The 27,356-nt window shown below is 42.6% G+C and overlaps 1 protein-coding gene across 4 annotated transcripts in view; it reads right to left on the bottom strand.

Moving 5' to 3' along the window:
- The window catches only part of CUNH7orf31 (chromosome unknown C7orf31 homolog), a 32,790-nt gene extending 11,249 nt beyond the window's left edge, over window positions 1–21,541 (bottom strand). The window contains exons 1-7 of one of the 4 annotated variants that reach the window (XM_041640685.1): window positions 21,382–21,541; window positions 20,339–20,496; window positions 13,979–14,155; window positions 7,106–7,177; window positions 5,003–5,032; window positions 2,189–2,370; window positions 1,801–1,889 (exon numbers count right to left, since the gene is read on the bottom strand). In XM_041640685.1, the coding sequence (XP_041496619.1) occupies window positions 1,801–1,889; window positions 2,189–2,370; window positions 5,003–5,032; window positions 7,106–7,177; window positions 13,979–14,155; window positions 20,339–20,472 (684 nt within the window). In that variant the 5' untranslated portion in view covers window positions 20,473–20,496; window positions 21,382–21,541. The remainder of the gene's footprint in view (window positions 1–1,800; window positions 1,890–2,188; window positions 2,371–5,002; window positions 5,033–7,105; window positions 7,178–13,978; window positions 14,156–20,338; window positions 20,497–21,381) is intronic. The other 3 variants (XM_041640686.1, XM_041640687.1, XM_041640688.1) reach the window with 3 other exon arrangements.
- Between the last annotated feature and the right edge of the window lie 5,815 nt (window positions 21,542–27,356).

Here is a 27,356-nt window from a genome sequence, read left to right as displayed (position 1 = left end):
GAAAGAAAGAAAGAAAGGAAAAAAGAAAGAAAGAAAGAAAGAAAGGCCGCTGGAAAAGGGCATTCCATGGTTTGAATCTACTCGGGGAAGAAGTAAGGTTGCCTCCAGAAGACCTTCCTGACTCACTACACTGCTGGGCTTTATTGCCACTTGGGCAAAGAGGAACCTACAGAGGAGTGAAAGGAAGGAAGGACATGGTAGAGACTTGGACTATGAAAGCATGAAATAATGGGGCAGTTGCAAGAATAACTTCTCATATTTCTGTTACTTAGGTAATAGATATTACCTGAATCAGAGACCCTTAATATTTTTATTTACTTGCAAAATTTTTAAATATATTAGTTTATTTTTTAAGTAAATAATTTTAAAAGATAGAAAAAAGTCAGAGATCCAGTTAAAATGGTTGTGTAAAGGGTTCTTTTAGACATACTTTAAAATACAACAGGGCCAGGTGGTGGTGGCACACGCCTTTAATTCCAGCAGAGGCAGAGGCAGGTGAGTTCAAGGCCAGCCTGGTCTACAAGAGCTCGTTCCAGGACAGGCTCAAAAGCTACTGAGAAACCCTGTTTTGAAAAACAAAACAAAACAAAAACTACGCAATAGGAATTGTTTACTTTGTTGACAGTTGTTTCAATAAAATAGACAGTGTGACTATTTTGACCACATGTGGCCTGCCACAACGATTTTCCAGGTAAAACTCAGATGTTTCCAATCTTCCATTATTAATTACTTACCTAACTCACAAATTCTTGGGTTCAAGGAGCTACTATCTGGAAGGACTTCACACTGCCTTTTAGAAACCACTCCATCAATACATGGTAGCTATTATTATTTTCAAATGTCTAGATATGTTCTCTCATGACTGATAATTTCTCTCTTATCTATGTGGAGCTCTGGTACAGAGGTGAAAGTGGAGACAAGCCTCACAAACCTGGACTCTAACCATTACATAGTCATAAACTTGAGTCTCAGTGTCCCCTTCTGTGAAATGGGCTTGGTGGTAGTAATCTCAGAAAAGTACTTTAAGAATTAAATGATATAGTGGTGAATGCTTTTAATCCCAGCACTCGAAAGGCAGAGTCTGGTGGATCTCTGTGAGTTTGGGGCCAGCCTGGTCTACAGAGCTAGTTCCAGGACAGACAGGGCTGTACACAGAGAAACCCTGTCTCCAAAAAGAAAAAAAGAGTTAAATAGTGTATCTTGAAGTGGTTTGTGCGCAGCAATTTAACATATCATGCTTTCTTTTAGACTTTGATACAAATGTATTAATAATGACTGGAATAAAATAGCTCACGAACTCGGGAGGCAGAGACAGTTGGATTTCTGTGAGTTTGAAGCCAGCCTGGTCTGTAAGAGCAAGTTCCAGGATAGTCTCCAAGCTATCTCAGAGAAACCCTGTCTTGAAAAAAACCAAAAAAAAAAAAAAAAAGACAAAGACACTTGTGTGTGTTTGACATATGCAGTGTATATGTACGTGTGTGTTGACTGGCATGTATATGTGAAGGAGCGCATGCGTGCATCCCTGTGGAGGCCAGATTAATACTGGGTGGCTTCCTCTATCATTATCCATGTGAGAATCATATGACAGGGTCTCACTAAGTTTAAATATCACTGATTCAGCAAGGCTGGCTGGCCAGCGTCGCCTTGCATTCCAGCTTTTGTGTAGGCACTGGTGATCTGAACTCAGGTTCTCATGCTTGGATAGCAAATCCTTTACCCACTGAGCCATCTCCCCAGCCCCATCTTGTATATTTTATAAGTGTATTAAGTTAAAAGGTATTAATTCTGAAGGATACTTACATCATAATATACACCCTGACCTGGCCAAGTCAGTGCTTTTTTCTTTGAATCCATGGGGAAATCAAGCAGTTCGTATCTGTAAGGGTTACCTGAAAATCGAAGCAAGAGTAGTTATTCTGAAGAGATCAGAGCAACCCAGACCTATGGGTGAGTAAGAAATGAGACCAGGAAGAGATATTCTGTTTCTACCACAGAGGCTGTGCTTGCAGTGCAGCCACAAGTGCCTGCAGTCTGATTTAACCGGTGTACAGTGAGCTCTCGGCTGACTGCTGGGGCATCTTTCCGAACAGTGGGGTGAGGTTACTAGACCCTCTGCTCTCCTTGCCTTCTTTGATTGTACTACCGAGTTCTTGCTAATGATAAGAAGTCATACAGTTTCACGTCTTACCTCTTGTCTTCAAAACGGTTGTGTCATAGGCCTTGGTTGGCACTGTAGGAGGGAAAGGCTGCTGCGTGCAGGCTTTAATGCCAGTGTAGAGGTCCTTAGGTGAGGTGAAGGTCGGAAACATGGCGCCGCGGCTTGTGTGTGTATGGTAGGGATGTTCAATTGGATATGGTGAGCAGATTTCTCTAAGATTTATTGAGTAAATAAGAAAAGAGAAAGAAGTAAATAAAAACCCATCAAATATTTACTGGGGTCCTTTGCTGTGGCAGATACTGTTCTGTCCACTGTGGAGATGGCCCAGACCATTCCTATACTTACACAGCTAGCATTCTGTAGAATTTACCATAAACAATGAATCTTCTTAATTTTGCTAGATAAATCAAAACTAATTTAAAAAATAATCATACCTAATTAATTATTAGTGAGTAGTTTTCCTAAATGACTAATATTAAAGCAGAGAATGTATTAATTTTACAGTTTGGAGGAAGTATAGGAAGAATTTTTTGTGCTTTTAACTTCCACATCATGTTTTAAAAAGATCCAAATATTTGATTTTATGGAATCATTTTGAGCATCTATTCCAGTAATGCAATGCAACACCTTGGACTGAACTTTCAACCCAGGCCATTTGTTCTTTGAGCAGTCAGCACACACACACACACACTGAAGGAAAAGGTTAAGAAGGCAGAGGGATCTAATTTTACTGTTGCTGGAGAACTGGCCCAGACTAAGGGAGAGTGTAGAAGCTGTGTGAGAGCCACAAAGTACAGAATGGTATTTACAATTAGAAATCAAGAAAACAAGACTGGTGTTAGAGGCTGAATTGTGTTTCCTCTCAAAATCTGTGGGTTGAAATCCTAACCCCAAAGGCCTTCTATTGTAAACTAATTTGGAAATAGGATCGTTGTACATGTAATTAGACAGAGGGGTCATACTAATGTGGGGCGGGCCCCTAATTTGAAGGCTGTGTGCTTAAAAGAGAGTTAAACTTGTACACAGGGAGGCTGACACTGAGAACGCCACGTGAGGACAGAACTGCGAGGACAGAGCTGTGTGCTACACAGAGTGTCAGCAGACCCGGGCTGAGAGCAGACTCCCTCACAGCTCCTAGAGGGAGCGGACCCTCCATACCACAATACTCTACTCCTCGCCTGCCACGTAGAAGCTCACACTCAAGAAAGATGAACACAAGATATGAACCCCAAACAGGAATTCTTCACAGGTTTTTTTAATACCCACCCCCAACCTTAACTCGGATTCTGAGAGCTCTTTGAGTAGCTCTTTGCTTTAACTGAAACACAATTCTAAAATGTTAGCTTAATGTTCTCAGCTGGTGTGAGAGAACATGGGTGGCCCAAGAGTACCTACTGCTCAGATCTGGTTTTTATGCCAGTTCCTAGTAAAAAGAACTCATGTTTCTTGAGGTTTTGGCTGATTCTTTGAGCAAACAGGAAATAAATAAGATGACTCAGAAATATCTTATAGTGCCAGAAAGTAAGTGACTAATAAAGGTTAAAATAAGAGAAAAGAACAGAAACAACCCTCTCCACAGCCCCACAGTGTGGGAATGTTAAAGAGTGCAGGAGAGATTCAAAGAGTGGCTTATGGCAATTCAAGACACCAAAGTAAGTGACCCTGGATTACTTCATGAGTTCCTAAACCAAAACAAACATCCACAAGGGTGAAATAAGTGATTAAAGAAAAACCACCAAAACCATCATTCAAAAGAGTACGTAAAAATCCCATGCAGAATACCAAAAGAAGAAAAAAACCCACCAAATTTCATACAGAGACTAACATAGCCCAGCCTGGCCTCAAACTCATTCTGTAGCGGAGGATGACCTTAAACTCAAGATCCTCCTGTCTCTGCCTTCGGAGCTCTGGGCTTATAGGCATGTGCTGGGAATGAAACCCGGGCCTTGGAGCACACTAGGCAAGTGCTCTACCATATGAACTCCATCCCAGCCCTAAATTAATTTGAGAAGGTGCTTTTTTCTTAAAAGGTAGTGCAGAATTCCAGACATCTTCTGCAGATCTCAACTTTCTTCTTAAAAGCACAATGTGGAAGGAAGGACAAAAAGAGTAACCGCAGTGGGGAAGCTGTAAACATTCCCGAGTCCAGTGGTGGAGATCACATCAGCAAGAATCGAGTGGTCTTCCTCTAGTGGAGCAGGATAGTGTATAAACAGGACTTTATCTGTGTGGCCTGCTTCCCAACACACACCACTCCAGCCTTACCATTAACAAAACAAAACAAAACAACCAAAAAAAAAAAAAAACCACAGTCAAATTCCATTTGCGGCCATTCTACAAACATTCTATAACCTTTAGAACTGTTAAGAATATCAAAACAAGTGCAGTCTAAGGTGCTGTCCCAGCTGAGAGACACCTGAAGAAACATGTCACTAAATGCAATATTGTTTCTAGGTGCAATCCTGGAACAGAAAAAGGACAGCATGCAAAACTGATCAGTTCCGAAGTGTGGACTTGTTACGGCACATTGTTCTTGGTTCTTTTGCTATGAAAAGCACGCTGCTTGAATGTAAGAGGCTCACAGGAGGAAGAGTAGGGGTATATGAAGAAATCTCTGTTTTAAATTCTAAATGTCTATAATCCTAAAACTCTGCTGTACTAAAATTGCATTTAAGAGGACTGACTGAATATAAGTGAAATAGAAATATCAGTGCCATGGACTGTACCAGACTGTCCTCCAGCAGTTATGTGTGTGGAGCTTTCTGTGCTCATACACACCTAAGTCATAAGCAATGCCATCATCTTTTATTATAATGGGGAGGAAAATATAAAGTATATACTTACCCTACTGTTGAATTAGGTGGTTTGGGTAACCTAGAATAAAAGCAGGACAAAAGTCCTAATTTAAGTTGGCGCTTTTAAAGGCTTGGATTCCTATTAGAAACTTAAGAATAGTAAGATATGGGGGCTGGAGAGATGGCTCAGTGGTTAAGAGCATTGACTGCTCTTCTAGAGGTCCTGAGTTCAATTCCCAGCAACCATATGGTGGCTCACAACCACCGATAATAAGATCTGGTGCCAACTTCTGTCTGCAAGGACACATGCAGGCAGACCACTGTATACATAATAAATAAATAAAAATTTAAAAAGAAAAAAATTAAAAAAAAGAATAGTAAGATATATCCTGTCTTTAGTCCACATTGACATGTAGGCAAATTTTTATTGCCTTGCACAATGGTAAGACACAGACATAGTATTTTCATATCCAAGTTGTTTATTGATCGATCTTTAAAATTGATTCTAACTTAGTCCTAGTCACCAAACCTTTTGCATTTTTTATTTGCAGAGAAGGTTCGGGGGCTGAGGTTTCTGTTCTTACCTCCGCTGTCATAATCAGGCAGTGGCCAGAGAGTCCTGAGAGCCTGACATCCCATGTGATGCAATTACGTGTCCTAAAGCGACCTGTGTGGCCTGGCTGGGGAGTATATAAATACTGGGTGTGCTTTGTCCCTTTGCCCACAGCTGCTGATATCTCATGACAGGAAATATTGTGCAATCTTCAGACGGTAGAGAACAAAACCGGCCAACTTGCCAGAGGCGTGGATTTTCTGAACCAGTTCACTCTGATGTGGTGTACTTACTAACTACTCTGAAGCATAGGCCAAGAGGTAATACCACAGTCCTGGAAACAAGCTCCCTGCAGAGGGATAGTTAGCCACTGACATTTGACATCAGCAATTATTTCAGCCTACGCTCATAAGACTCAAAGACTTCAGGTGTGGAAAATAATCAGAATGTTATCATTTCATAATAAAGTAAGTCAGAAATTCAGACATACTGCTGAGTGTTTTTGATATCTTCCATGCTGTATATGTTCATAAGAAAGCAGCAAGCTATATAACTGCATTATTCTGTAGTGTTTTATAAATACACAATTCACATGAACCATAACTTTTTAAAAACCTTTATTTGGATTCTGTGGGCCTATCTCCAAGATATGTCGCTGAGGCAGAAATATGGGGGTGCAGAAAGTGACGAAGATGTGACTCCAAAGGATTTAGTGTTGCTGGACTAGCTACTTCATATGAATAAAACGTAAGTTGGCATCCAAAATGTCTCATGTGACAACATTTGCTATACTTCATGACTAAAACAGGCTTGATTCAAAATTAAAAAATAGACAAAATATTTTTAATTAAAAATTTAAAAAGATACAAATAAAATTACCAGATGTTCAGAGACACTATTTTCTTGACATCAATCCATTAATTTTGCCATGTTTGAGTTGGGCAAACACAAATTTTGGCTCCCTCTTGTGGCTCAGTTCTATATTGAATTCGCTTCTTGTAACTAAGGGTTCTGTGTTACTGCAGTGTTTCTGTAATTTGCTGTATGTCCATTGTACACGGAGCTAGGTTCTGAAAGGTCATGTTATTTTTATTCAAAAAGAAAGGCCTGATTTTTCAGTATACATAAGAAACCATTTTAAAACAATTTAATATGATAGAAGACATTACCTTACAGGAAGATGAGTTAACAAATACACCCTTATCCATAAAGAGAGAGCGATTTTATCAAGAGTAGGTACTTATCATCACCCCTCTCTGCATAATATTCCAATTTTTTTGAGGACCCTTGTCATTTTCAGTGACCTTTTAAAAACATCTAACAGACCCTTACTAGACTGAGGAGGAGAAGGCAGATGTGTGGTCCATGGTGACCTGCCCCATTCTCCAGTCCAGCAGTCCTTAGTTTTCACAGGCTTCTTTAAAGACCACACATAATCTGTCTGGTTTGCTTGTTTCCATCTGTTAAGTGCTGATTTCTGGTGCTGGTGATCTTTAGTATGTCAGAAAGGATTTTTTTTCCCTCTGAAAACGCTTCTAAATTTCTCACATAATTCTTTTTTACTTAAAATACATAAAACAGCCCCTGCCCAGGACTTACAAAGAATCGTTTCCATAGACATCACTCTTCTTGTTCTGTGTCAGATAGTAGAACTGCTCAATAGGAAGGTTTCTGAAGAGGCAACAAATTAAATTGAACATATTTGTACATAGTAAGGGCATATCCATGAGAGGGCAAAGGACAAATAGATGAATACAGACACAAGTATACAGAAATTCTATATAGAATAGACAAAAAGTAGGGCTTTAAATTAGTTGAAAAGTAAGAATATTTTAGTAAACAGGATGGGAACAGTTAACCATCTCCACTTAGCAATTCAAAGAAGATCATTTCAGTTAGAGTAAAACCTAAATAGCAAAGGAATGGGGCAGGAGCCTACAGGTTCCTTACACGTTCACAAGCAGAATGCCAAGGTGGGAAGACTGTAGGTTCAGCTTGAGTTACATAAACATCCCTTGTTTAAAAAGCTAAAAATAAAAGAGAGGGCTAGAGATACGGCTCAACAGTTAAGAATGTGTGCTACTCTTGCAGTACAAGAGTTTAGTTCTCAGCATCCAAGGGTGGCTCACAACACCCTTGACCTCTGTGGACAACTGCATCCATGTGCATATTACCTACAGACGGACATGCACTGTATATAATCTAGAAAGAGAAATACCCTCTCCCTAAACAACACCTACAAGGGGGAAAATCTATACAAATGTTTACAATTTTCCACTGGTAAATAGATCTTGTTTTGTTTTGGAGGGTTTGTGTGTGCGTGCTCAGTATGTCTGAGACAGGGTGTCTTGTTCATTGCTGAGATCAGCAGGATAGCTGGCCCATCAGCTCCAGGGATTCTCCTGCCCCTGCCTCCTATCTTGTCAGATGCACAACACTGTGTCTGCTTCAGGACACCTCAACTCAGGGCCTTTCACTTATGTGACAGGTGCTTAATTACTGAGTCATGTCCCTAACACAGATTTTTGATGTCCAATACCTTGACTATAAAGAACAAAAATAATCTATAAATAAAATAAAAACCAAATAAAGAAAAAATAAGAGCTGAAGAGGAAATACAAAAGTTGTTATGTAAAACATAAAGAAAAACATATCCAAATAACTAGAAATCAAAAAAGTATATTCTCAGAATCATGAGAATGGATTAACTCACAAAATAGACAAAAACTGTATAGCTGGAAAACATAGTACAGAGGCCGAGGCACAAGAAAATGAATGCTTTTAGACACTTACAAGAATATAAATCATTTGGGTCACATATACTAAACTAAAAACCCTCAGATGTTATGACCCAGATCTTCCCTTTAGGGTTTGTTCTAAAGAAACATTCATGATGAGCTGACAAATCCCTATGTAAGGCAGTTCATTATGGTACAGGTAAAGCAACAGAATATATGAGTGTCTCAACTCTGACCCATATGTATTGTGGGTATTGAGATTAAAATAAAGTGGATCTATGCTTACTATCTGGATTGAAAATAAGAAAAAAAGTCTAGATTGTTTAATACTATGATCATATAGGTGCATACATTAACAAAAGCCCACCATATATTTTCAATGGGCACACAAAAAATATTAGGAATAAAGCAGCAAAATGCATGGAAGAAGACTCATATGGCAGGGTGGTGCATCCCTCTAAGAAGGGGGTGTGCTCAAGGGAGTCTGGGCCTCCCGGGTAATGTTTTCATATGAGCTCAGTGTTCACTGTGGCCACCCAATGTCTTCTGAATCCACCCTTTATTGCCCCAGTGATCTCATCACCAAGGATAGTTACTACTTGCCTGGCAAATCAAAGTCTAGTGCAGAAGTGGGTGATTGGTGGAACTTAGGGCACACGTGGGCACCCTGTATTTTATCTTGCCCGGAAGCAAGTTCCAAACATGGAAAGTAAGCAAAATAAAGGTCCTATAGCTCACACACCTCAACATCATACTCATGTACCCATGGTGCAGCATGAGAGGGAAGAACCCAAAGGGGTTTTGTGAGCAGCAAATGTTGTGGAACAATGGTCTTGTACTTTGTAAAGATTTGTCACTTGTATTTTAATAAAACTCTAATTGGCCAGTAGCCAGGCAGGAAGTATAGGCAGAGCAACAAGAACAGGAAAATTCTGGGAAGAGGAAAGTTCAGTCTGCAGTTGTGACCCAGCCACAGAAGAAGCAAGATGAGACTGCCTCACTGATAAAGGTACCAAGCCACATGGCTAACACAGACAAGAATTATGGGCTAATATAAGTTATGAGTTAATAAGAAGCCTGAGCTAATAGGCCAACCAGTTTATAATTAATGTAGTAGACCTCTGTGTGTTTCTTTGGGACAAATGGCTGCAGGATCGGGCGGGTCAGAAACCTCAGATAACAAGCAAATCTATTCAGATGTCTGTTGGACTCTACAGGAATCACTGTTAGCCCTTTGACCTCTCTAGGTTTTCCCCTTGCTAATATGATTTTCGCTCTCTTTTCTTCAAACTGGAGAACTGCAGGTTTTGTTGGGATCACCTTGCTTTACGTGTATCTGGAATGTAGGGCTGGGATTAGATATAATGCATGCAATATTGCCCCCCATTTCCTCTTTCAGGAAAAGCATGGGAGTGAATAGTGGTGACTTTATTCCACTTGTTACAGCTAGTGGTTGTGTAGAGGTTAAGAGCCAAGGAAACTAAGCTGTCTATGGGGCAAAGAACTGCTTGACTCAAAATGCTTCCTGGAAGACATTAAGTTACAGCCTGGAATGAATTACATAGAAGTTTCTTTCCTTAGTTGGCTCCTATTAATAGCATAAGATTTTTTTTATTATTATTGTTTGGTTCTTGTCAGGTGATAAATTTTGCATCTGTTTTATCTTTTAGACATTAGAAGTTTTGCTTCATGTGGTCCCATTGACTTTTATGTACCACCACCATTACCATTAAAGAAAGACCACTATGGGACAATGGTCTCTGTTCTGTCAATCATATTTTAAATAAACGCTGATTGGCCAGTAGCCAGGCAGGAAGTATAGGCGGGACAACCAGACAGGAAGTAGAGACAGGTCAATGAGAACAGGAGAATTCTGGGAAGGAGGAAGCCCATTCCTCTGCAGTCCTTGCCCAGCCACAGAAGAAGTAAGATGTGACTGCCTTGCTGAAAAAGGTACTGAGCCATGTGGCTAACATAAACAAGAATAATGGGCTAATGTAAGTTATAAGAGTTAATAAGAAGCCTGAGCTAATGGGCCAATCAGTTTATAGTTAATGTAGACCTCTGTGTGATTTCTTTGGGACTTAACAACTGTGGGAACTGGGCAGGACAGAAACCCCCAGTACACAGAGTACTACAGATCTACTTAATAGCTTTTTATCATTTGACAGTAGTTTAGTGAAGAATCTACTTACTTTTTTATAGAGAAATGAACAGTTTTGCCACTTGTATAAACTTATTTATGAGAGTGAAAACAAGACCATACCTTTTTATTACTCTGTTGGTTTTATTTACTCAGTGAATGGATAAAATGGGGGATAACTGACCCCACTTAGAACTTCTGAAGCTTGCATACTGTGGTTGGGTGAATATTGTTGATAATACCTTTAAAGAGTTTTCCTTAGATATAGTCCTGTCAGGAAGAGCTGGGAAAGCAATGGTGTCTCCCATGGCATGCCTTGCTCTGCAGAGGGCTACCCTTTCTTTAGCTTTGCTCTTTCTGTTTTGTTCAGATAATCTCACCATGTCATTTCTCTAAGGAGCAGGTACCTGTAGAGTTAGTGAAGGAAGAAGGAGCCTACCCTATCCTCCTAGTTTACTGTCTGTTGCTGTGATAAATACTGACCAAATTCTCTTTGGAGAAGAAGGCTTTATTACTTCATAAATTCAAATTCATCATTAATGGAAGTCAGGGGAGGAGCTCAAGCAAGAACCCTGAGGGAGGAAGTGAGGCAGAGACCACAGACCACAGAAGAGGAGTGCTGTTTTGCTCTCCCTGGTTCATGCTCGGCTTTTTAAAAAAATTTATTTGTTTTTATTTTATATGTATTGGTCTTTTGCTGAGGAACTGGAGTTATAGACAATTGTGAGCTGTCATGTGGGTGCTGAGAATTGAACCCAGATCCTCTGGAAGATCAGTCAGTGTTCTTAAACACTGAGCCATCTCCCCACCCTGCTTTCTTATATAATCCTGGACAACCTGTCTAGAGTGATACTGCCCAATGGGTTGGGCCATCCCACATCAATCATGAATCAATGAAATGCTTACTCACTCTCACAGGCCAACTGGATAGAAACAATTACTAACTGGAGTTCCCCCTCACAGGTGTTAAGTTGACAAAAAATAACCAGCATATATCCCTACAAGGAGGGGGTGAGTTGTGGCATCCCAGAACCCCAACTGAAATGCCCTCCCCACCCAGGGAAGGTGACATGTGGTTTCAAGAGTAATATTTTTATGAAATAATTGAGGTTTGACCCATCAAAGAGCTGGAAAATATTTTGTATAAAAGACTGTTTTTAGAGAGAAAGAAAAGTACTGTAAGAAAAAAGTCTTTGTTACAGAAGATAAATCATATTCTACAGTTGTTTGCCAAGGTATCTGCAGTGTGCCAGAAGACTGTCAGAAAGATGTTTTCAAGAGAAAAGTATGCTAAAATGACAACATTGACATAAAAGGACACTAGAAAAACTGATATATTAACCCAGACTTGGGGTCAGGGAAAAGTGATGATTCTAGCAGGAATAGTGCTCCCTCTCCAGGGTCTTAGGGCTGTGTCTAGCCAGAATGAGGGACCTCTTCATTTAAACTGGATTGCTCGGAATGTTTGAAACTAGTCTTTTTGGCTCTCCTTTAGCACACTTTTTTTTTTTGAGATAGGGTTTCTGTGTGCTGGAACTTGATTTGTAGACCAGGCTGGCCTTTAACTCAGAGATCCGCCTGCCTCTGCCTCCCTAGTGCTGGGATTAAAGGTGTGTGCCACTATGTTAGGCATATTGTGCACATTTAACATACAAATGTTGGGGACCACAGCTGTGTATTCCTCAAAGAGCTGTACCCGGTTGCTAAGCCAATACTTGCTATGTGCATGTGAAAGAACAGATAGGGAGTAAATGGGTGAATCAATAAAATGCACAGGTGGATGCACTTGGGGTTTTAGCATCAAACAAACCTGGGGTCAAATCCCTGTTCTACAGATTTGCAATGTCTAGCTCAAGGAAAGAGAGATAACCTAGAGTTTCCAAAGGCATAACCAACTATAGCATGGTTAAGAGCTTCTCTGAGAGTGGAGTCCTTAAAGAAAGTCTGTTGAACAAGTGTTACAGCATGAGGTCCTCACTACCTGTAATGTGTGCTGAGTCTCTGCAGGGCCTTGCTCTATTTGTTGATGCTTACAGAAGGTCACTGGCTGCACACGGCCCTGTTATTGACATTTCATTGTCTAGCTGGAGTTTATCTTCCCTAATTTATTTCTTTCACATGCTTTAGAACAGCAAGAAGCTAGTTACCTAGACTGTTAGTAAACCAGGCAACTGGGAGTGTTAGATAAGGCAGGAAAAGAAGTGGGTGCTGTGCCATGATTTTATGGATTCCATTCCAGGTAAACATAATAACCTTTAGCAAATATAATAACCATTACCAAATAATGAGGGATTTAATTTAATTTGCTAAATTGCTGCTTGCCTCTCCCTTTTTAACCTAGAACCTTGTGCATGCTAGGCAGATTTTTCACCACTGAACATTGGACTATATCTTGAGTCCTTTTTTCTTTCTTTTTTTTTTTTTATGTTCCATTTTGAGGCAGGGTCTTTCTTATTAAGTTGCTCAGGCCCTGAATTTCTGATCATCCTGCCTCGGTCTCTAAGTCAGCTTGGATTACATGCCTTGCCACCAGGTCCAGGCTCCTTTAGTTTTGTGCTTTGAATACTCTTGCTGAAGGAATGACTTTACAGTTCATTACCTGAAAATATAGGCTGGCCTGTTAGTTCAGTGGGTAAAGGTGCCTGCTGCCAAGCCTGGCCAATTCCTGGAATCCACATAGCAGAAGAGAACTAACTTTCAAGTTGTCCTCTGACTTTTATGCATCCTACCCCAGACACATGGGGAAAAAATCAGTCTGAAAATAGTGTCCTTCAGGTTCAAATACTTTAATAAATATAGTCAACAAACTAGAAAACAGATTCTCAAACCAAGAACACATGTACAAATCGGAGTGAGCTTTTTTGTTCAAGCAAAAACATTTTTTTTAAAGATTTATTTATTTATTATGTATCCAGTGTTCTGCCAGCATGTATTCGTGCAGGCCAGAAGAGGACACCAAGTCTCATTACAGATAGTTGTGAGTACATGTGGTTGCTGGGAACTGAACTCAGGACCTTTGGAAGAGCAGGCAAAGCTCTTAACCATTGAACCATCTCTCCAGCCCAGCAAAAACATTTTTAACTTAATCTCCTCCTTCTGCTTTTTATCACATTTAGTTTTCATTTTTATTTTATGTATACAGTTGTATGTGCCTGCATGTATATCTGCACATTATGCATGTATAATATCTGTGTAGTCCAGAAAAGAATGCCAGATCTCCCAGAACTGTAGTTACAGATGATTGTGAGCTGTCACGTGGGTATGAGAAGTGAACCCAGGTCCTCTGGAAGAGTAGCCAGGGCTCTTAGCTTCTGAGACACTGCTCCAGCCTTCATTTGGTTTTACATAAGTGAGGAATTAATCAGAATTTCTAATCAGAATACTTTAATATCTCAAACGGCAGCAACATAAGACAAAACTACAGACTTACCACTGACTTCACAACTGGGAAGCACAGAACTAGTTTTTCTGTTTGTGTATTCATAAAGAGTAAAAGAAGTCCAGAATCAGATATGTTAAGAACTAACAAGGAAAACGAGAAATGGTTAATGCAGACCTTTTGTGAATATGAATGCTGGAAAGGTCACTTACTTTGGCCAGATCTCTCCTCCAAATCCATAATGCTGATGTCCTTTGCCCATGACACGGGGAGGCTTGCATTTTGGCCTGTGTTCTTCAGGAAGAGCAACTGGAATAATGCCACCATATTCCCTTTCAGCTCCCCATGGAAGCCTGCAGTGTGGCCATGATTCCCGCAGCTCCTGATACCTGTGAGAAATGACAGACCTCTGACACTGCTCGGCTGTATCTTAAATCCCTTTCACATCATTACCAGTCTAGGTCATGTTTTCAGAATATAGAATTCTAAAATTATGATACACTCTGACTGTTAAAGGAATGAGGTTAGCGGTTAGCCCTTCTCACAAATGTATTTATTTTGTAAAAAGAAAAAAAAAGCTTGAGATGAAATTCACATACCATAGAATTTAACAGTTTTAGTTGACTCACGAGTGTGTACAGCAGCCACCAGAGTCAATTTTATATTTTCATGACCTCAAGAAGAAGCCCTGTGTTCTTTGGCTGTGCTATACTAAGGACCCCACCTTTATCCCACCCCAAGCATCTACTTTCTTTTAGACTTATCTGTTTCTGACACTTCATATAGACAGAACCATATACTATGTAGTCTTGTGTTGGCTTCTATCATTCAAAACATAACGCTTTCAAAGTTGATGTTTAATATAACATGAACCAGGACTTCATTCCTCTAATGGCTGCACAACAGTCTGCCAATGGATATTCCATTTTGCTCAACCATTCATCAGTTGGTAAGATATTTGACTCTTATTAATATTGTTGTACTAAATATTAGTGTTTTTGAGTACTTGATTTAATTTTCTAGAGAATACTACCAAAGAATGTATTAGATAGCTGGATCTTATGTGAATTTGAATTTAATTTCTTGGGAAACTGCTGGGCTATTCTATAGCAGATGATTCATTATACACTCCTGGAAGATTGGTACAAGGGCTTAGCATTTGTCATGTGTGTTTGAAAAAGAATTATAGCCATTTTGATGGAACTAAAGGAGTATGTCACTGTAATTTTGTTTTGTATTCTCTTAATGACAACAGTACTTCCTGTTTCTATTTCTTCTTTGGAAAACGTCTATTTGATTTTGTGTTTTTAAACTTTATTTCTTAGTTACAAGTTCTTTTTAAGTTCCAGGAAGAAGTCTTTTATTGGCCGAACTAAGCAAATATGCCCCCCTGTTCTGTATGCTTTCTTCTCACTTACTTGAGAGTATCTTTTGAAATATCAAAGTTTCTAAATTTTTTTTTTGACAGGGTTTCTCTGTAGCTTTGAAGCCTGTCCTGGAACTAGCTCTTTTAGACCAGGTTGGCCTTGATTCACAGAGATCCACCTACCTCTGCTTCCCAAGTGCTGGGGTTAAAGGCGTGCGTTACCACCTCCCGGCCAAAGTTTCTAATTTTGATGAAGTTCAGTTTATTTTTACTTTTGTTGATAATTAGGATGTACATATAAATATGCAGCAACTCCAAAACCAAAGACTCACTCCTGCTGTCCCTCCATGAGTTTTGTAGTTTTAGGACTTGCTTTACACCTGTTTCTGAGTCATATGAGTAAATTTTATGTATGGTATAAGGTAAGGGTCAAACTTGCTCCTTTGCATTTGGATGTTCCTGGCACCGTCTGCTGAGAGACTTGGAGCCTTGTGAAGGGACGGTGCTAGTACTGTCAAGTCATTACTTGGTTCCCAAAAGTTCAGTGGGGTCCCTAGGTTAGCAAATGCTGTGCAGCAATGGTCCTCTGGAGGGAACTGAGGAATGACTAGGGGAACTGAGGGACTGAGTTCTCTGTGTGGGTCAATATGTTGATGAACAGAAACAGCCTAAGTCTCAAGTCAGAGGCTTAAAAGCACTACGCCATACTAAGAATATTTTGGGATAAGTTTGGGAGATTTGTAAAGACCTGAGTAGAACTTAGTTGATTGCATGGACCATAAAAATGGTTTTGCGTTTCTCTATTTAGAGCTGGTCTAGGGGTCAGGAATTTGCGGGTATAGTGTTAGAGGGCCATGGTGAGAAGGAAAGTATGAGAGGAGGGCAGAAGAGTCTTCTCTGGGCTCCTCAGTCCTGTGGACTCTCCAGTGAGTAGAGGGGAGGCAGTCAGAGTCCTGGAAGCGTAGCTCAGAGAGGCACGAGCTGCTGGGTACTTCTTCCAGCACAATACATGCCTTAGAGGACCCCTCCCCAATAGTAACTGCTAAGTACAATGGAGAATTAACACAGGACTGTCTTACAGATGGAACTGAATATCATATAAAAGTGCTAGATAAACAACTACTAAATTATGGACCTACTAACCGTTATGCAACTAGTATTTGACTGGAATACTGCCTTTCATTTATGTATGACTGTTCTGAGGCTGCCTTCACCCTCCACAGCAGAGCAGAGTAAGTATGATGAAACTGTAAAGAACAAAGTATTTTGTGTGGTTTGTTACAGACAGCATGTCCTAAGCTCTACACAAACCAGTTTAGGAAAGCTTGGTGACTGTTGCTGTGGGGTCCTGGCAATCAGCTTCCAGCTCTGACTATGATCAACGCACATAGTTTAGGGGACATGACAAGTGAAAAATATTAAACACTTGTGATTAATGACAAGCTAAGCTTTAATTTTTAAGTTTGTAAAGTTACATTTAAATCATAAATGAGTCAATTTCTCAATATCTGGCCCTAGTAAAATACATTGTTCCAGAAGATGAGCCAAAAAATGTTAATCAATCATGTGTACTAGCACCCAGTGAAGTTGCAAAATTGAAATATATATATATATATATATATATATATATATATATGAAGAGGTAATGCCTAACTCACCTTTTACCCTTTCAACCCCTTGCAGTCTTTCTCTCTGGCACAGCTGGCAAGGAACTCATGGCAGTTCAACTGCCTTAGTCTACTGAGTGCTGGGATTAACAGCTGGGAACCACCACACCCAGCATGTTTCTTTTTATTTTAAATACTCAAGTCTACTTAACCCTCATCCTGTAGTATTAGTATTCATAACACTGTATAGAAATGTAAGCTAATGTTTTAGGATGAAATAATTATTTCAAATAAAACACCTCTCCTTAACAAAGAGAATAATCATGAAGTTAATTGTTTACTTTGTTTTAGGGAGGGTTATGGATGGACCAAAACCTATTAAAGTCACTACGAAGAATCTTGAGTATCAATCCCCAAATTAGAGGGCTCAATTTGACTAGTAATGATTGGAAGGCACAGTTACAAGACAGCTCACACAAATTTTAATTGTTTTTTAAGGCGGCAGAGAACTAATCTCTCTCTCTCTCTCTCTCTCTCTCTCTCTCTCTGTGTGTGTGTGTTTCAAGAATCAAAAGGCAATAAACCTAGAAGTAAAATGTTAACCTATACTGAAATCCTAATCAATTCTTCAAAAAGAAATTGATATATTTCTTTGACTGATGAGTTACAGAACAAGTAGTCAGTTGACTGGGAAGAGGAGATAGGGCTAGTGATTCTAGGTGCTGTCTCAGTCACAAGTACACTTATTCAGTGTGTGTGTGAGTGTGTGCATGCGTTTGTGTATGTGTGTGCACTGGAAATTGAACCTAGAGCCTCATACATGCTAGCAAGAATTCTGCCACTGAACTATTCCTAGTCTCTGAACTTTCAATGGAGAAAACAGAATACAGTGTCTCTTAAGTTACTTAACATTCTCAAAGGAGAACAAATGAGGTTATTATAAAACAGTGGCTACTATAATTGCTCTGGAGCACCCAAGTGAATAAAGTGAGGCACAGATATAAAGATTAGCTTGTTCCTTGATCATTGGGTAAGCCAGAACCCTATTTCTGGTTCTCTTACTGTTTACAGTGCTTTCTGCAAACCCAGTCTTCCTCAGGTTCTTCTGATGCCCCTCCAACTTAGTGTGTCAGAATATGTATAGGTTAAGCCTGGAAATGTATATTTTTACGAAGCTTCTCAGAGGATTTTTTTTTTTTGAAGACAGGGTCTTACTTGGTATCCCAGGTTGGCCTGGAACTAACTATATAGCCCAGGATGTCCTTAAATTCACAGCAATAATCTTAGTTCAATAGTTCTTCTGTCTTAGCCTCCCAAAGGCTTAAAATACAGGGATAAGCTGATGATTATCCTTAGGTGATTTTAATGTACTGTCTGACTGCCTTGCCCACTACGAGAAGAAGGAAGTAGGCTGGTATAAGGAAGTAATTGTATATTATGATCATAGAACTCAAAACCTGTCACACTTGGCAAGGGTGTGCCTTTCTCTATGCCTAGAAAACTAAGTTTCTGAAAGCTAATATACACCAAGGACAGGATGTATCTTTACCATCAGGAAGAGTGATCTCCTGGAAGGCAGGGGTTTTTTGCTTCCTATTGTTTTGCTTTGGGTTTGGGTTGCGAGCCACTGACACAGAACTTGTCTTGAAGCAAATCTCAGGTATGACAGAGTAAAGATGCTGCTCTTGTCTGGTGACACTGTCAGAGCATCTCAGAACGGTGAGGGGAAGAGAATCTTTCCTAAGCTGCTTGGGGCTTCTTATGAAGGCATTAGCAGGCAGGGCTGTAAGAACACATGGTCATCCTGGTTTTCTGTCTGGAGACTACAGAAGCCAGGGATGGTTGTTCTCAGACAGTGCTTAAATGGCCTCTCATATTTTATGGATAGCTGACCATATGAGCACTGGATTTTCTCAAATTTAGAAAACACTGATCATGTCAAACATTTATTTACATATTATAAATAAGAGTATATTTTCCTGCATGTATGCATACCACATGTGTGCCTGGTGCTTGAAGAGATCAGAAGAGGGCATCAGACTCCAAGCAGCTGGAGTTACAGAAGGCTGTGAACTAGCAACCAAACCTGGATCCTCTGTGAGCTGCAAATACTCTTAACCCTGAGCCATCTCTCCAGCCCCCCTTTATCTTTTGCAAAGAACACGTTTATAAATTGAAATAGAGCCGGGCTACAAGAGCTAGTTCCAGGACAGGCTCCAAAGCTACAGAGAAACCCTGTCTCGAAAAACTAAAAAAAAAAAAAATAAATAGAAATAGATCCATGAAGTCTGATCAAGATGACAAGAACCTAAATGTAAGAGCACAGTCTGGAAGAACCAGGGTTGGGGCTGAGAAAGAGACCCTTAGGGAGACTGGAGAAACTTTAAAATGGCGAAGTGCTCCTGGCCTAGGGATAATCACTTGTTTTCCTGTGATAATTTCCTAAGAGTAATTTTTTTTTTTTTTAAAAAAAGCTTGTATATGTTTCTGTGCAAATGTATGAGGCCAGAAAGTGACATTAACTGCCTTCCTCAGTCACTCTCTCCTTTACTTTTGAGACAGGGTTTCTCACTGAACCTGGTGCTTTCTGATTTTACTTGACGAGCTGGTTCTCAAGCCCCAGGGATCCCGGGGATCCTGTCTCTGCCTCCCCAGCACTGGGCTAACAGGTTCTCACTGCTGCACATGGCTTTTTTATGTAAGTGCTGAGGATCAAACTCACATCTTCAGGCTCGTGTGGTAGGCACACCAGCAGAGCCATCACCTAGTCTCTACTCAGAAAGAAGTTTTAGGGATTTGGCCAAGCGAAATTAGAAACGCGCAAAGCGAGAGCACAGCTACACAAGGCAATTAAAAACTAACTTATTCTTCCTCTCGAAATGATTCCAGTAAGTCAAGCAGAAGAAAGCCAGGCCAGAGATTCCGTATCTGCCTATACCGTATAGGTGCTCACTGCCTTGGCTGTCATGAGCAGCGACAGAGTTACAGCCCAGCATCCAGCGCCGGGCTTACACAGCAGCCATTGTTGGTGACAGATTCCGGGAGTCTTTCTGGGCAGAAGGTGTTGGTGAATACACTACTGGTGGACACCACAATAAACAGATTGATCTCCAAGTGAAGAAGGGACCATTCTAGAATTCTAGAACAGAGCTGGAGGTGTAGTTTAGTGGTACAGTTTGCCTAGCAGGCATAAGGTCTCAGTTCAATCACTGCATGTATGCGCACACACCACGCGCACACACATACACTTCTAGGATGAAAATTTTTATGTTTTTTTTTTTTTTGGTTTTTTAAGACAGGGTTTCTTTGTAGTTTTGGTACTTGCTCTGGAACCCACACTGTACACCAGGCTGGCCTTGAACTCACACAGATCTGCCTGCCTCTGCCTCCCCGAGTGCTGGGATTAAAGGTGTGCGCTACCACCGCCCAGCAGACGGATACAGCAATATACTCCAATTTTAACTGATTAACCATGTAAAGTTTAGTCTTGTTTCCTTTTCTTTTCCATATGATAAACGGGAGAGCTGAAGTGCTTGTGTGTTATAAAGTCACTAATGTAATGAAATCTTTCTTTTGCATTTTCCTGATTTTTGTTTTACCTGTTTTCTGAAGCGGTTGGGCGAGTAGTTATTTCGAGCGGAGTGTGCAGCTGGTTAGAGTACAAGGTGTCTGACAGGATGTCAGCTCCTTCAAGATCCCTGCAGCAGTGGCCCCTGCCGTGAATTACCTCCATGCTTCTCGCATAAATTTAGGCAGTCTGGAGAGTAAACAGATAAATGGAAGATGAGGGTGCATTTGGTTTTGGAAACTATCTTAGTTATCACTACAATGACTTTGCCTTAGATAGGAAAGGAAACATGGATGCCCAAAAATCAGGGGCTTGCTTTCTGCCTGCGAGGGTCTGTGGACTCTGTCAAACCTGTAATCTTCAGCAACTTCTGTAATAAAAGTAAACTTCGTGGAAATAACTTCAACTGAAGCAAACCCGAAAAGTGGAAATGAACACGCGGAGAACCTGTAATGAACAAGTCCCCTACAATTCACTTCTTGCTTCAGATTTAACACCATTCAAGAACAATCAGCTGACTTTCTACCGTGGTGGCCTTTCAAAGACGCCGGGAGGGGCTGGAGAGATGGCTCAGAGGTTAAGAGCATGGCCTGCTCTTCCAAAGGTCCTGAGTTCAATTCCCAGCAACCACATGGTGGCTCACAACCATCTTTAATGAGGTCTGGTGCCCTCTTCTGGCCTTCAGGCATACACACAGACAGAATATTGTATACATAATAAATAAATATTTAAAAAAAAAAAAGACGCCGGGAGCCTTCCTCTAGAACGGCAGTTCTCAACCTGTGTTTCACAGGGGTCGCCTAAGACCCTCAAAACCCAGATATTTATGACTCATAACAGCAGCAACGAAAATAATGTTATGGTTAGGGGTCATCACAACATGAGGAGCTGCTGTAAAGGGTCGCGGAATTAGGAAGGTTGAGAACCACTGCTCTAAAGGCGTTGCGGATTCTAGACAAGGACTCTTCCAGGTGGCCCCAGTGGAGGACACTGGGTTCCCCACAGCGCTGGAGCGAAGCCTGCCCCGTGGGAGGACCGGCGAGCCCGCTCGGTGCCACCAGAGGTCGCACGCACCTGACACATCTGCCCCGGAGCTCCGCCCGACCGCGCCTCCCTTTCTTGTCACAGGAGCTGGCGGGTGTCCGCGGGGCGTGGAATTTCGCGGTCTTCCGCACCTGCGGGCCCCGGGAGCGTGCTGGCAGGTGCGGGGGAAGAAGGCCGGAGGGACGGGGGGCTGGCCGGGGGCGGGGTTGAGGCTGCCTGTGACGGCGACGGTGACCGCGCACTTAGGTAACACATCCTGAGGGTGGGGCGCCCGGAGCGCGGGCCGAGGAGCGGCGGGAAGCTCCCTCGGGATGTTAGGCCGCTCCTCAGAAGGTCCCGGGCCACCAGGATCGGAAGCGGGGGCCGGAAGTGAGGGGAGAGGGCTTGGCGGCAGAGGGGAAGGTGGGACACCGGGCTTTTCCGCCCTCGTCCCACTCCCGGCCTTGGGGTCTTAGCGCCTTCAACCTCAGGCTCCGCCCCCAGCCTCAGACCCCGCCCCGGCCTCAGGCTCCGCCCTAGTCTCAGACCCCGCCCCGGCCTCGCCCTTTTTGCCTAAGGCTGCGCCGCCTTTTACAGGCTTCAGCCTCGCCCCTCCATCGTAGCTCCTCCTACACGCCTGTCTCTCCATCTTCCCTGGGCCTGGCCTCCTTCAGCCCCTCCCTCTCCGCGCCTCTGCTTCCAAGACCCCGCCTCTCCCCTCCCCGCCCCAGGCTTTATACTAGCCCCGCCCCCAGGCCTCAGACGGATTCCAGGCGCCCTCTGGTGGCGTCTGCCTGCCAATCCTCCTTTCCTTCCTGCACTGCAGTCTACTAGGACTCGTCTACAACTGTCCTAGATCTCCGGGAGTGCTTTCTCAGTTGGAGCTGAGCAGAAGCTCTGGCCCTGAGGAGGAGAGCCGGGAGGTCTCGGGGTGAGGAACACTGTTATAGTCCATTTGCGGTGTGAGCTGTTCTCTGAGTTCCTCAGAGTTAAGGAGAAGCCCGAGGCGCAAGGTTCCCCTTCTCCTAGGGCGGCTCACTCAGTCCATCTCACAGCTCTGAAGAGCTGCAGGGCTTCTGGGAGTCTGCTGTGCACTCCATCAGAGAACGGGGCAGACAGGCTCAAGGCTCAAATTATGGATAGGGTTCTTGTCCTAAATCAACAGGGTGGGGAATTTGGGACGGGAGCAAGTTCTGGTCAATGGAAAAGAGGGGGAAGTTTCTCGACATCAGGAGAATTTAAGAAACATGTATTGTCTTGCTTCAAATCTGTACGCCAGCCGTGTTTGGGTTTTCTCAACGCCGCCATTGCTTTCTGCAGAACTGAGTATTAAAAACGACTTTGTTTTCACCGCGTTTGAATCTATTTTTATATCCAGCACTGTCGAGCTCTCAGGTGGGATCCTTGGGATTCTACGAGCTCAGCCCTGAGCAAAAGAGAAAACAAAACAAACGAGTCGTGGTGCGCACACTTGTAATCCCAACACTTAGAAGCTGGACCACCAGTCTCAGGAGGTTCAAGGTCAGCTACAGTGACTTTGAGGCTGACCTGGGCTACATTAAAACCCCGTCCAAGAAAGAGAAAGGGGAGAATAAAGATGCCAGCCAGACTTAGGCTTCCGAGTTTGGCCCTTTGACAAACAACCTGAAAGAAACTGAAGGCAGAAAGGTGACATTTTGGCAGTGGGGACTGAAAATGAGGCAAGAATGGATTCTTCCGGAACTGTAAGCAAGCCCCCAGTTAGAGGCTTGCTTTCTTAAACCGCCTTTGTTGTGATGTCTCTTCTCAGAAAGAGCACAGTAGTATGCCCCTCCACCCCCACCCCGTCCTGGAAGACTAGACCCTGCTGGAGATGGGGGGGTGGTGGGTGAGGGAAAGGTGGCTTTGACAGTCTCCCATCAGTTTCATTTTTCTGATGGAACTCTATCCTGATCTTTTAGCATTTTGCAGATCCTCTCTGTAAGACCTCCCACTTAACTCCCTGTCTGCCCACCTCGTTCCATGTCCCCATCTGGATTACTCTTTTCCATTGCTCTTGACTAAATGCCTGCCAGGGTTTCAGAGGGCATCTCCCACCAGGGAAGACAGTGGCTGGAGATGCTGTCTGAGGTGGTGAGAGCCTGAGACCACTCATCACACCCCAGGTGGATCAGCAATCAGAGAACAGGACCCAAAGCAGGCCTGAGTATACTAACCTGCAAGGCCTGGCCTGGGTGGTCTGCATTTGCTAGCGAGGCCCATGTCCCCAAACAGTGCCACCAGCTGAGGATCAAACACTCAGAAACAGAGCCTGTTGGGGGCCATTGCACATTTACATCATAACACCAGCCTTCTAGTACTTTCCATATTCAGTTTCTCTGTGTTGGGCTTTGGTCCCGTTTAGTCATGGCTTGAGTGCTCCTAGGAAGAAATTGGACCTGATAGATGAGTGAGATATATCTGATGAAGATTCATCGTTGGTCCATGCCTGTGGATGGTGCTTCTACTAGAGAAGTTGTGCCAACTCTAGGTTGAATGTATGTTAAATATAATTTTAAAAGGGGAAATAATGCAAGTCGGTTCATGAAAAGAAGTTGGCATATAATTCCCTTCCAAGAATGAAAGAGAAGGTTCATTAGGAGAAAGGGTCTTGAGGTCAGGCTGCGGCCTTGAACTGGGAGAGCATTCGAAAGACTATAGCAACGTTTGAAATGGATGGACTGAAGCCTCTCTTTAAAACCTGGAGGGAAACCTCATTGAGAGGGCACAAAAGCCAGGAGGCAAGAAAACCACCATCCAGAAGATGACTGTGTAGGTGTGGATGTACAGGCCCAGGCCAGAGCAGTCTCCAGAGAAATCCTCAACGAGAGAGACACCCCACTTCTATAACCTGTCAGGGTAACTGGACCTTTTACATCATGTGACTTAGTACAGCATCACACACGTGACAGTGACTTCTATAACCTGTCAAGGTAGCTGGGCAATCTGCATCATGCGACTTAGCTCAACATCACACACGTGACAGTGACTTCTATAACCTGTCAGGGTAGCTGGGCAATCTGCATCATGCGACTTAGCTCAACATCACACACGTGACAGTGACTTCTATAACCTGTCAGGGTAGCTGGGCAATCTGCATCATGCGACTTAGCTCAACATCACACACGTGACAGTGACTTCTATAACCTGTCAGGGTAGCTGGGCAATCTGCATCATGCGACTTAGCTCAACATCACACACGTGACAGTGACTTCTATAACCTGTCAGGGTAGCTGGGCAATCTGCATCATGCGACTTAGCTCAACATCACACACGTGACAGTGACTTCTATAACCTGTCAGGGTAGCTGGGCAATCTGCATCATGCGACTTAGCTCAACATCACACACGTGACAGTGACTTCTATAACCTGTCAGGGTAGCTGGGCAATCTGCATCATGCGACTTAGCTCAACATCACACACGTGACAGTGACTTCTATAACCTGTCAGGGTAGCTGGGCAATCTGCATCATGTGACTTAGCTCAACATCACACACGTGACAGTGACTTCTATAACCTGTCAGGGTAGCTGGGCAATCTGCATCATGTGACTTAGCTCAACATCACACATGTGACAGTAAGCATGGGAGAGTCAGATACTGATTAGGGCCATAAACTAGGAGCTGTAAAAGCACAGCACAGCACAACACGGCACAACACGGCACAACACGGCACAGCACGGCACAGCACAACACGGCACAACACGGCACAGCACGGCACAGCACGGCACAGCACGGCACAGCACGGCACAGCACGGCACAACACGGCACAGCACAGCACAACACGGCACAGCACAGCACGGCACAGCACGGCACAGCACGGCACAGCACGGCACAGCACGGCACAGCACGGCACAACACAACACGGCACAGCACAGCATGGCATAGCACAACACAACACGGCACAACACAACACGGCACAACACAGCACAGCACAGCACAGCAAGGCACAACACGGCACGGCATGGCACAGCACAGCACTTTGCTTTCTATTGGGGAATTTAATGGCAAGGGTGATGATCTGATCCCCTACTCCCAGGCTGAGGGATTTGTTTCTTAAGAGCAATCATTGTTTTAAAGGGGCAAGCCTCTAACAATATGGCTATAACCTCCAGGTTATAGTATATTTTAATTTAATTTAATTTTAATTCAAATGAGTGTAATAGGTAGAGAAATGTAATTTTAAAAAATGTATTTTTATTTTATGTACACTGGTATTTTGCCTACAGGTAATGTTTGTGCAAGGGCAGCAGATCCCCTGGAACAGAAGTTCCAGACAGCTATGAGCAGCCATGTGGGTGCTAGGAATTGAACCTGGGTCCTCTGGAAGAGCAGTCAGTGCTCCTAACCGCTGAGCCATCTCTCCAGCCCCTGAGAAATGTAATTAGTTTTACCATTGAGTTTCTCAACTAAAACTTCGAGGAAAGGGGCACAGTTTTATCTTTTCAAAAGAGCCGTTCTTTGGAAATGCCTCTCCTCTGAAAGACTGTCAGAGAGAATATCAGGATTCACTCGACCTGTTTGACCAGCACGCTTGATCCCTAACTCTTGTGGTTTCACCTGTTTGCCTCAGCCAAAAGGTAATGTGTGTGACCGGCACCAGCACAATTGACCTGCTCATGGCTAGTCACAGTGACTGGATGCTTAGATATGCAATGACTGCTGATGTCATTACCATCCTCATGCCACCTTTGTGCTTCAGACACTTTGATCCCCTGCTAATTTTCCTATCCCAGCAGTCCTTCACACAGGGAAGGTAAAATTTAGGAAGGGAAAGAAATATGCCTAGAATATTATTGTATCTGGGTTGACAAAAATTCCGGATCATGATGAGACCATTTATCTTCACTTACAGAGTTTTCAGGACATATATAATAATTTAAAGATTGAATTATAGCCTATAACCTTTCTTTTAAATCTTGCACAGACCTTTAACAGAGCGGCATTTGGAAACGAATTAAGTTCTAGAGGGAACTTCTTGGCAGGTAAGAATATTTCTTAAATGAAGAAAAACTGGATCTTATTCCTTGCCTAGAAGATGTAAAGCCCCTGCCGGTGCGTTTTAAAAATTCACATTTAAAAGCTGAACTTTTGCACCTCCTTGGTCTCGGGTGTGTGTCTACTCACCAGGAAGACAACTAGTGCGCATGCCTAGTCTGCCTTGACGATCACTCTGCAAACGAGTCAAAAGCCTTTCCCTCATTTGTGTCATTGGAACATAGTCATCCTCACCGCCATTCCCCTCTCATCTGCTCCCTGCTTCCACTGAAGCCTTTCTCTGCCCCATCAAGCCTTACCTTTCTGGAGCACCGGCAACTTGTCAGTGCCTACACCACTGAAGAAAGTGACATCTCCTTTCCCACCCAACCACCAATTGCCAGGAGTCCTTGGGGACTAGTGTGGCTCGTGAGCACCTTTGAATGACTTTTTTTTTTTAAATCTATTTATTTAGCGTTCTCTGCCTGCATGTATGTCTGCAGGCCAGAAGAAGGCACCAGATCTCATTACAGATGGTTGTGAGCCACCATGTGGTTTCTGGGAATTGAACTCAGGACCTCTGGAAGAGGAGGCAATGCTCTTAACCTCTGAGCCATCTCTCCAGCCTCTTGAATGATTTCTTAATGAGAATATTTTTTCTCTTGAGTAGTTGTTTTAGCCCACTTTTGTTATATCTGAATAGAACAGACTGGGTAGTTTCTGTTTGTTTGTTTAGTTCTGAGACGTTGTCTCTCTTTGTACTTTTGGCTGTCCTGGAGATCTCCTTGCAGTGTCCTAAGACTCACAGAGATCCACCTGCCGCTACTTTCTCAGTGCTGGGGTTAAAGGCCTGTGCCACTATGCCCAGCTGACTGGTTAATTTTTAAAGAATAGAAAGAACCCAATTTAGATTCCATATGTAAGAGTTCTTGCCATGTTTTATTTTCTGTCTGTCTGGCTTCATTTACCATAATATCTGAAGTTTGTTTTTCAAGACAGGGTTCTCTGTGTAACCCTGACTGCCCTGGAATT

This window comes from Microtus oregoni, unplaced genomic scaffold (assembly GCF_018167655.1).
Source record: "Microtus oregoni isolate MIOR12 unplaced genomic scaffold, Mior012 000064F_ref0000363, whole genome shotgun sequence".
NCBI classification, from domain to species: Eukaryota; Metazoa; Chordata; class Mammalia; order Rodentia; family Cricetidae; genus Microtus; species Microtus oregoni.
This window is presented reverse-complemented; position numbering and strand designations above follow the sequence as displayed.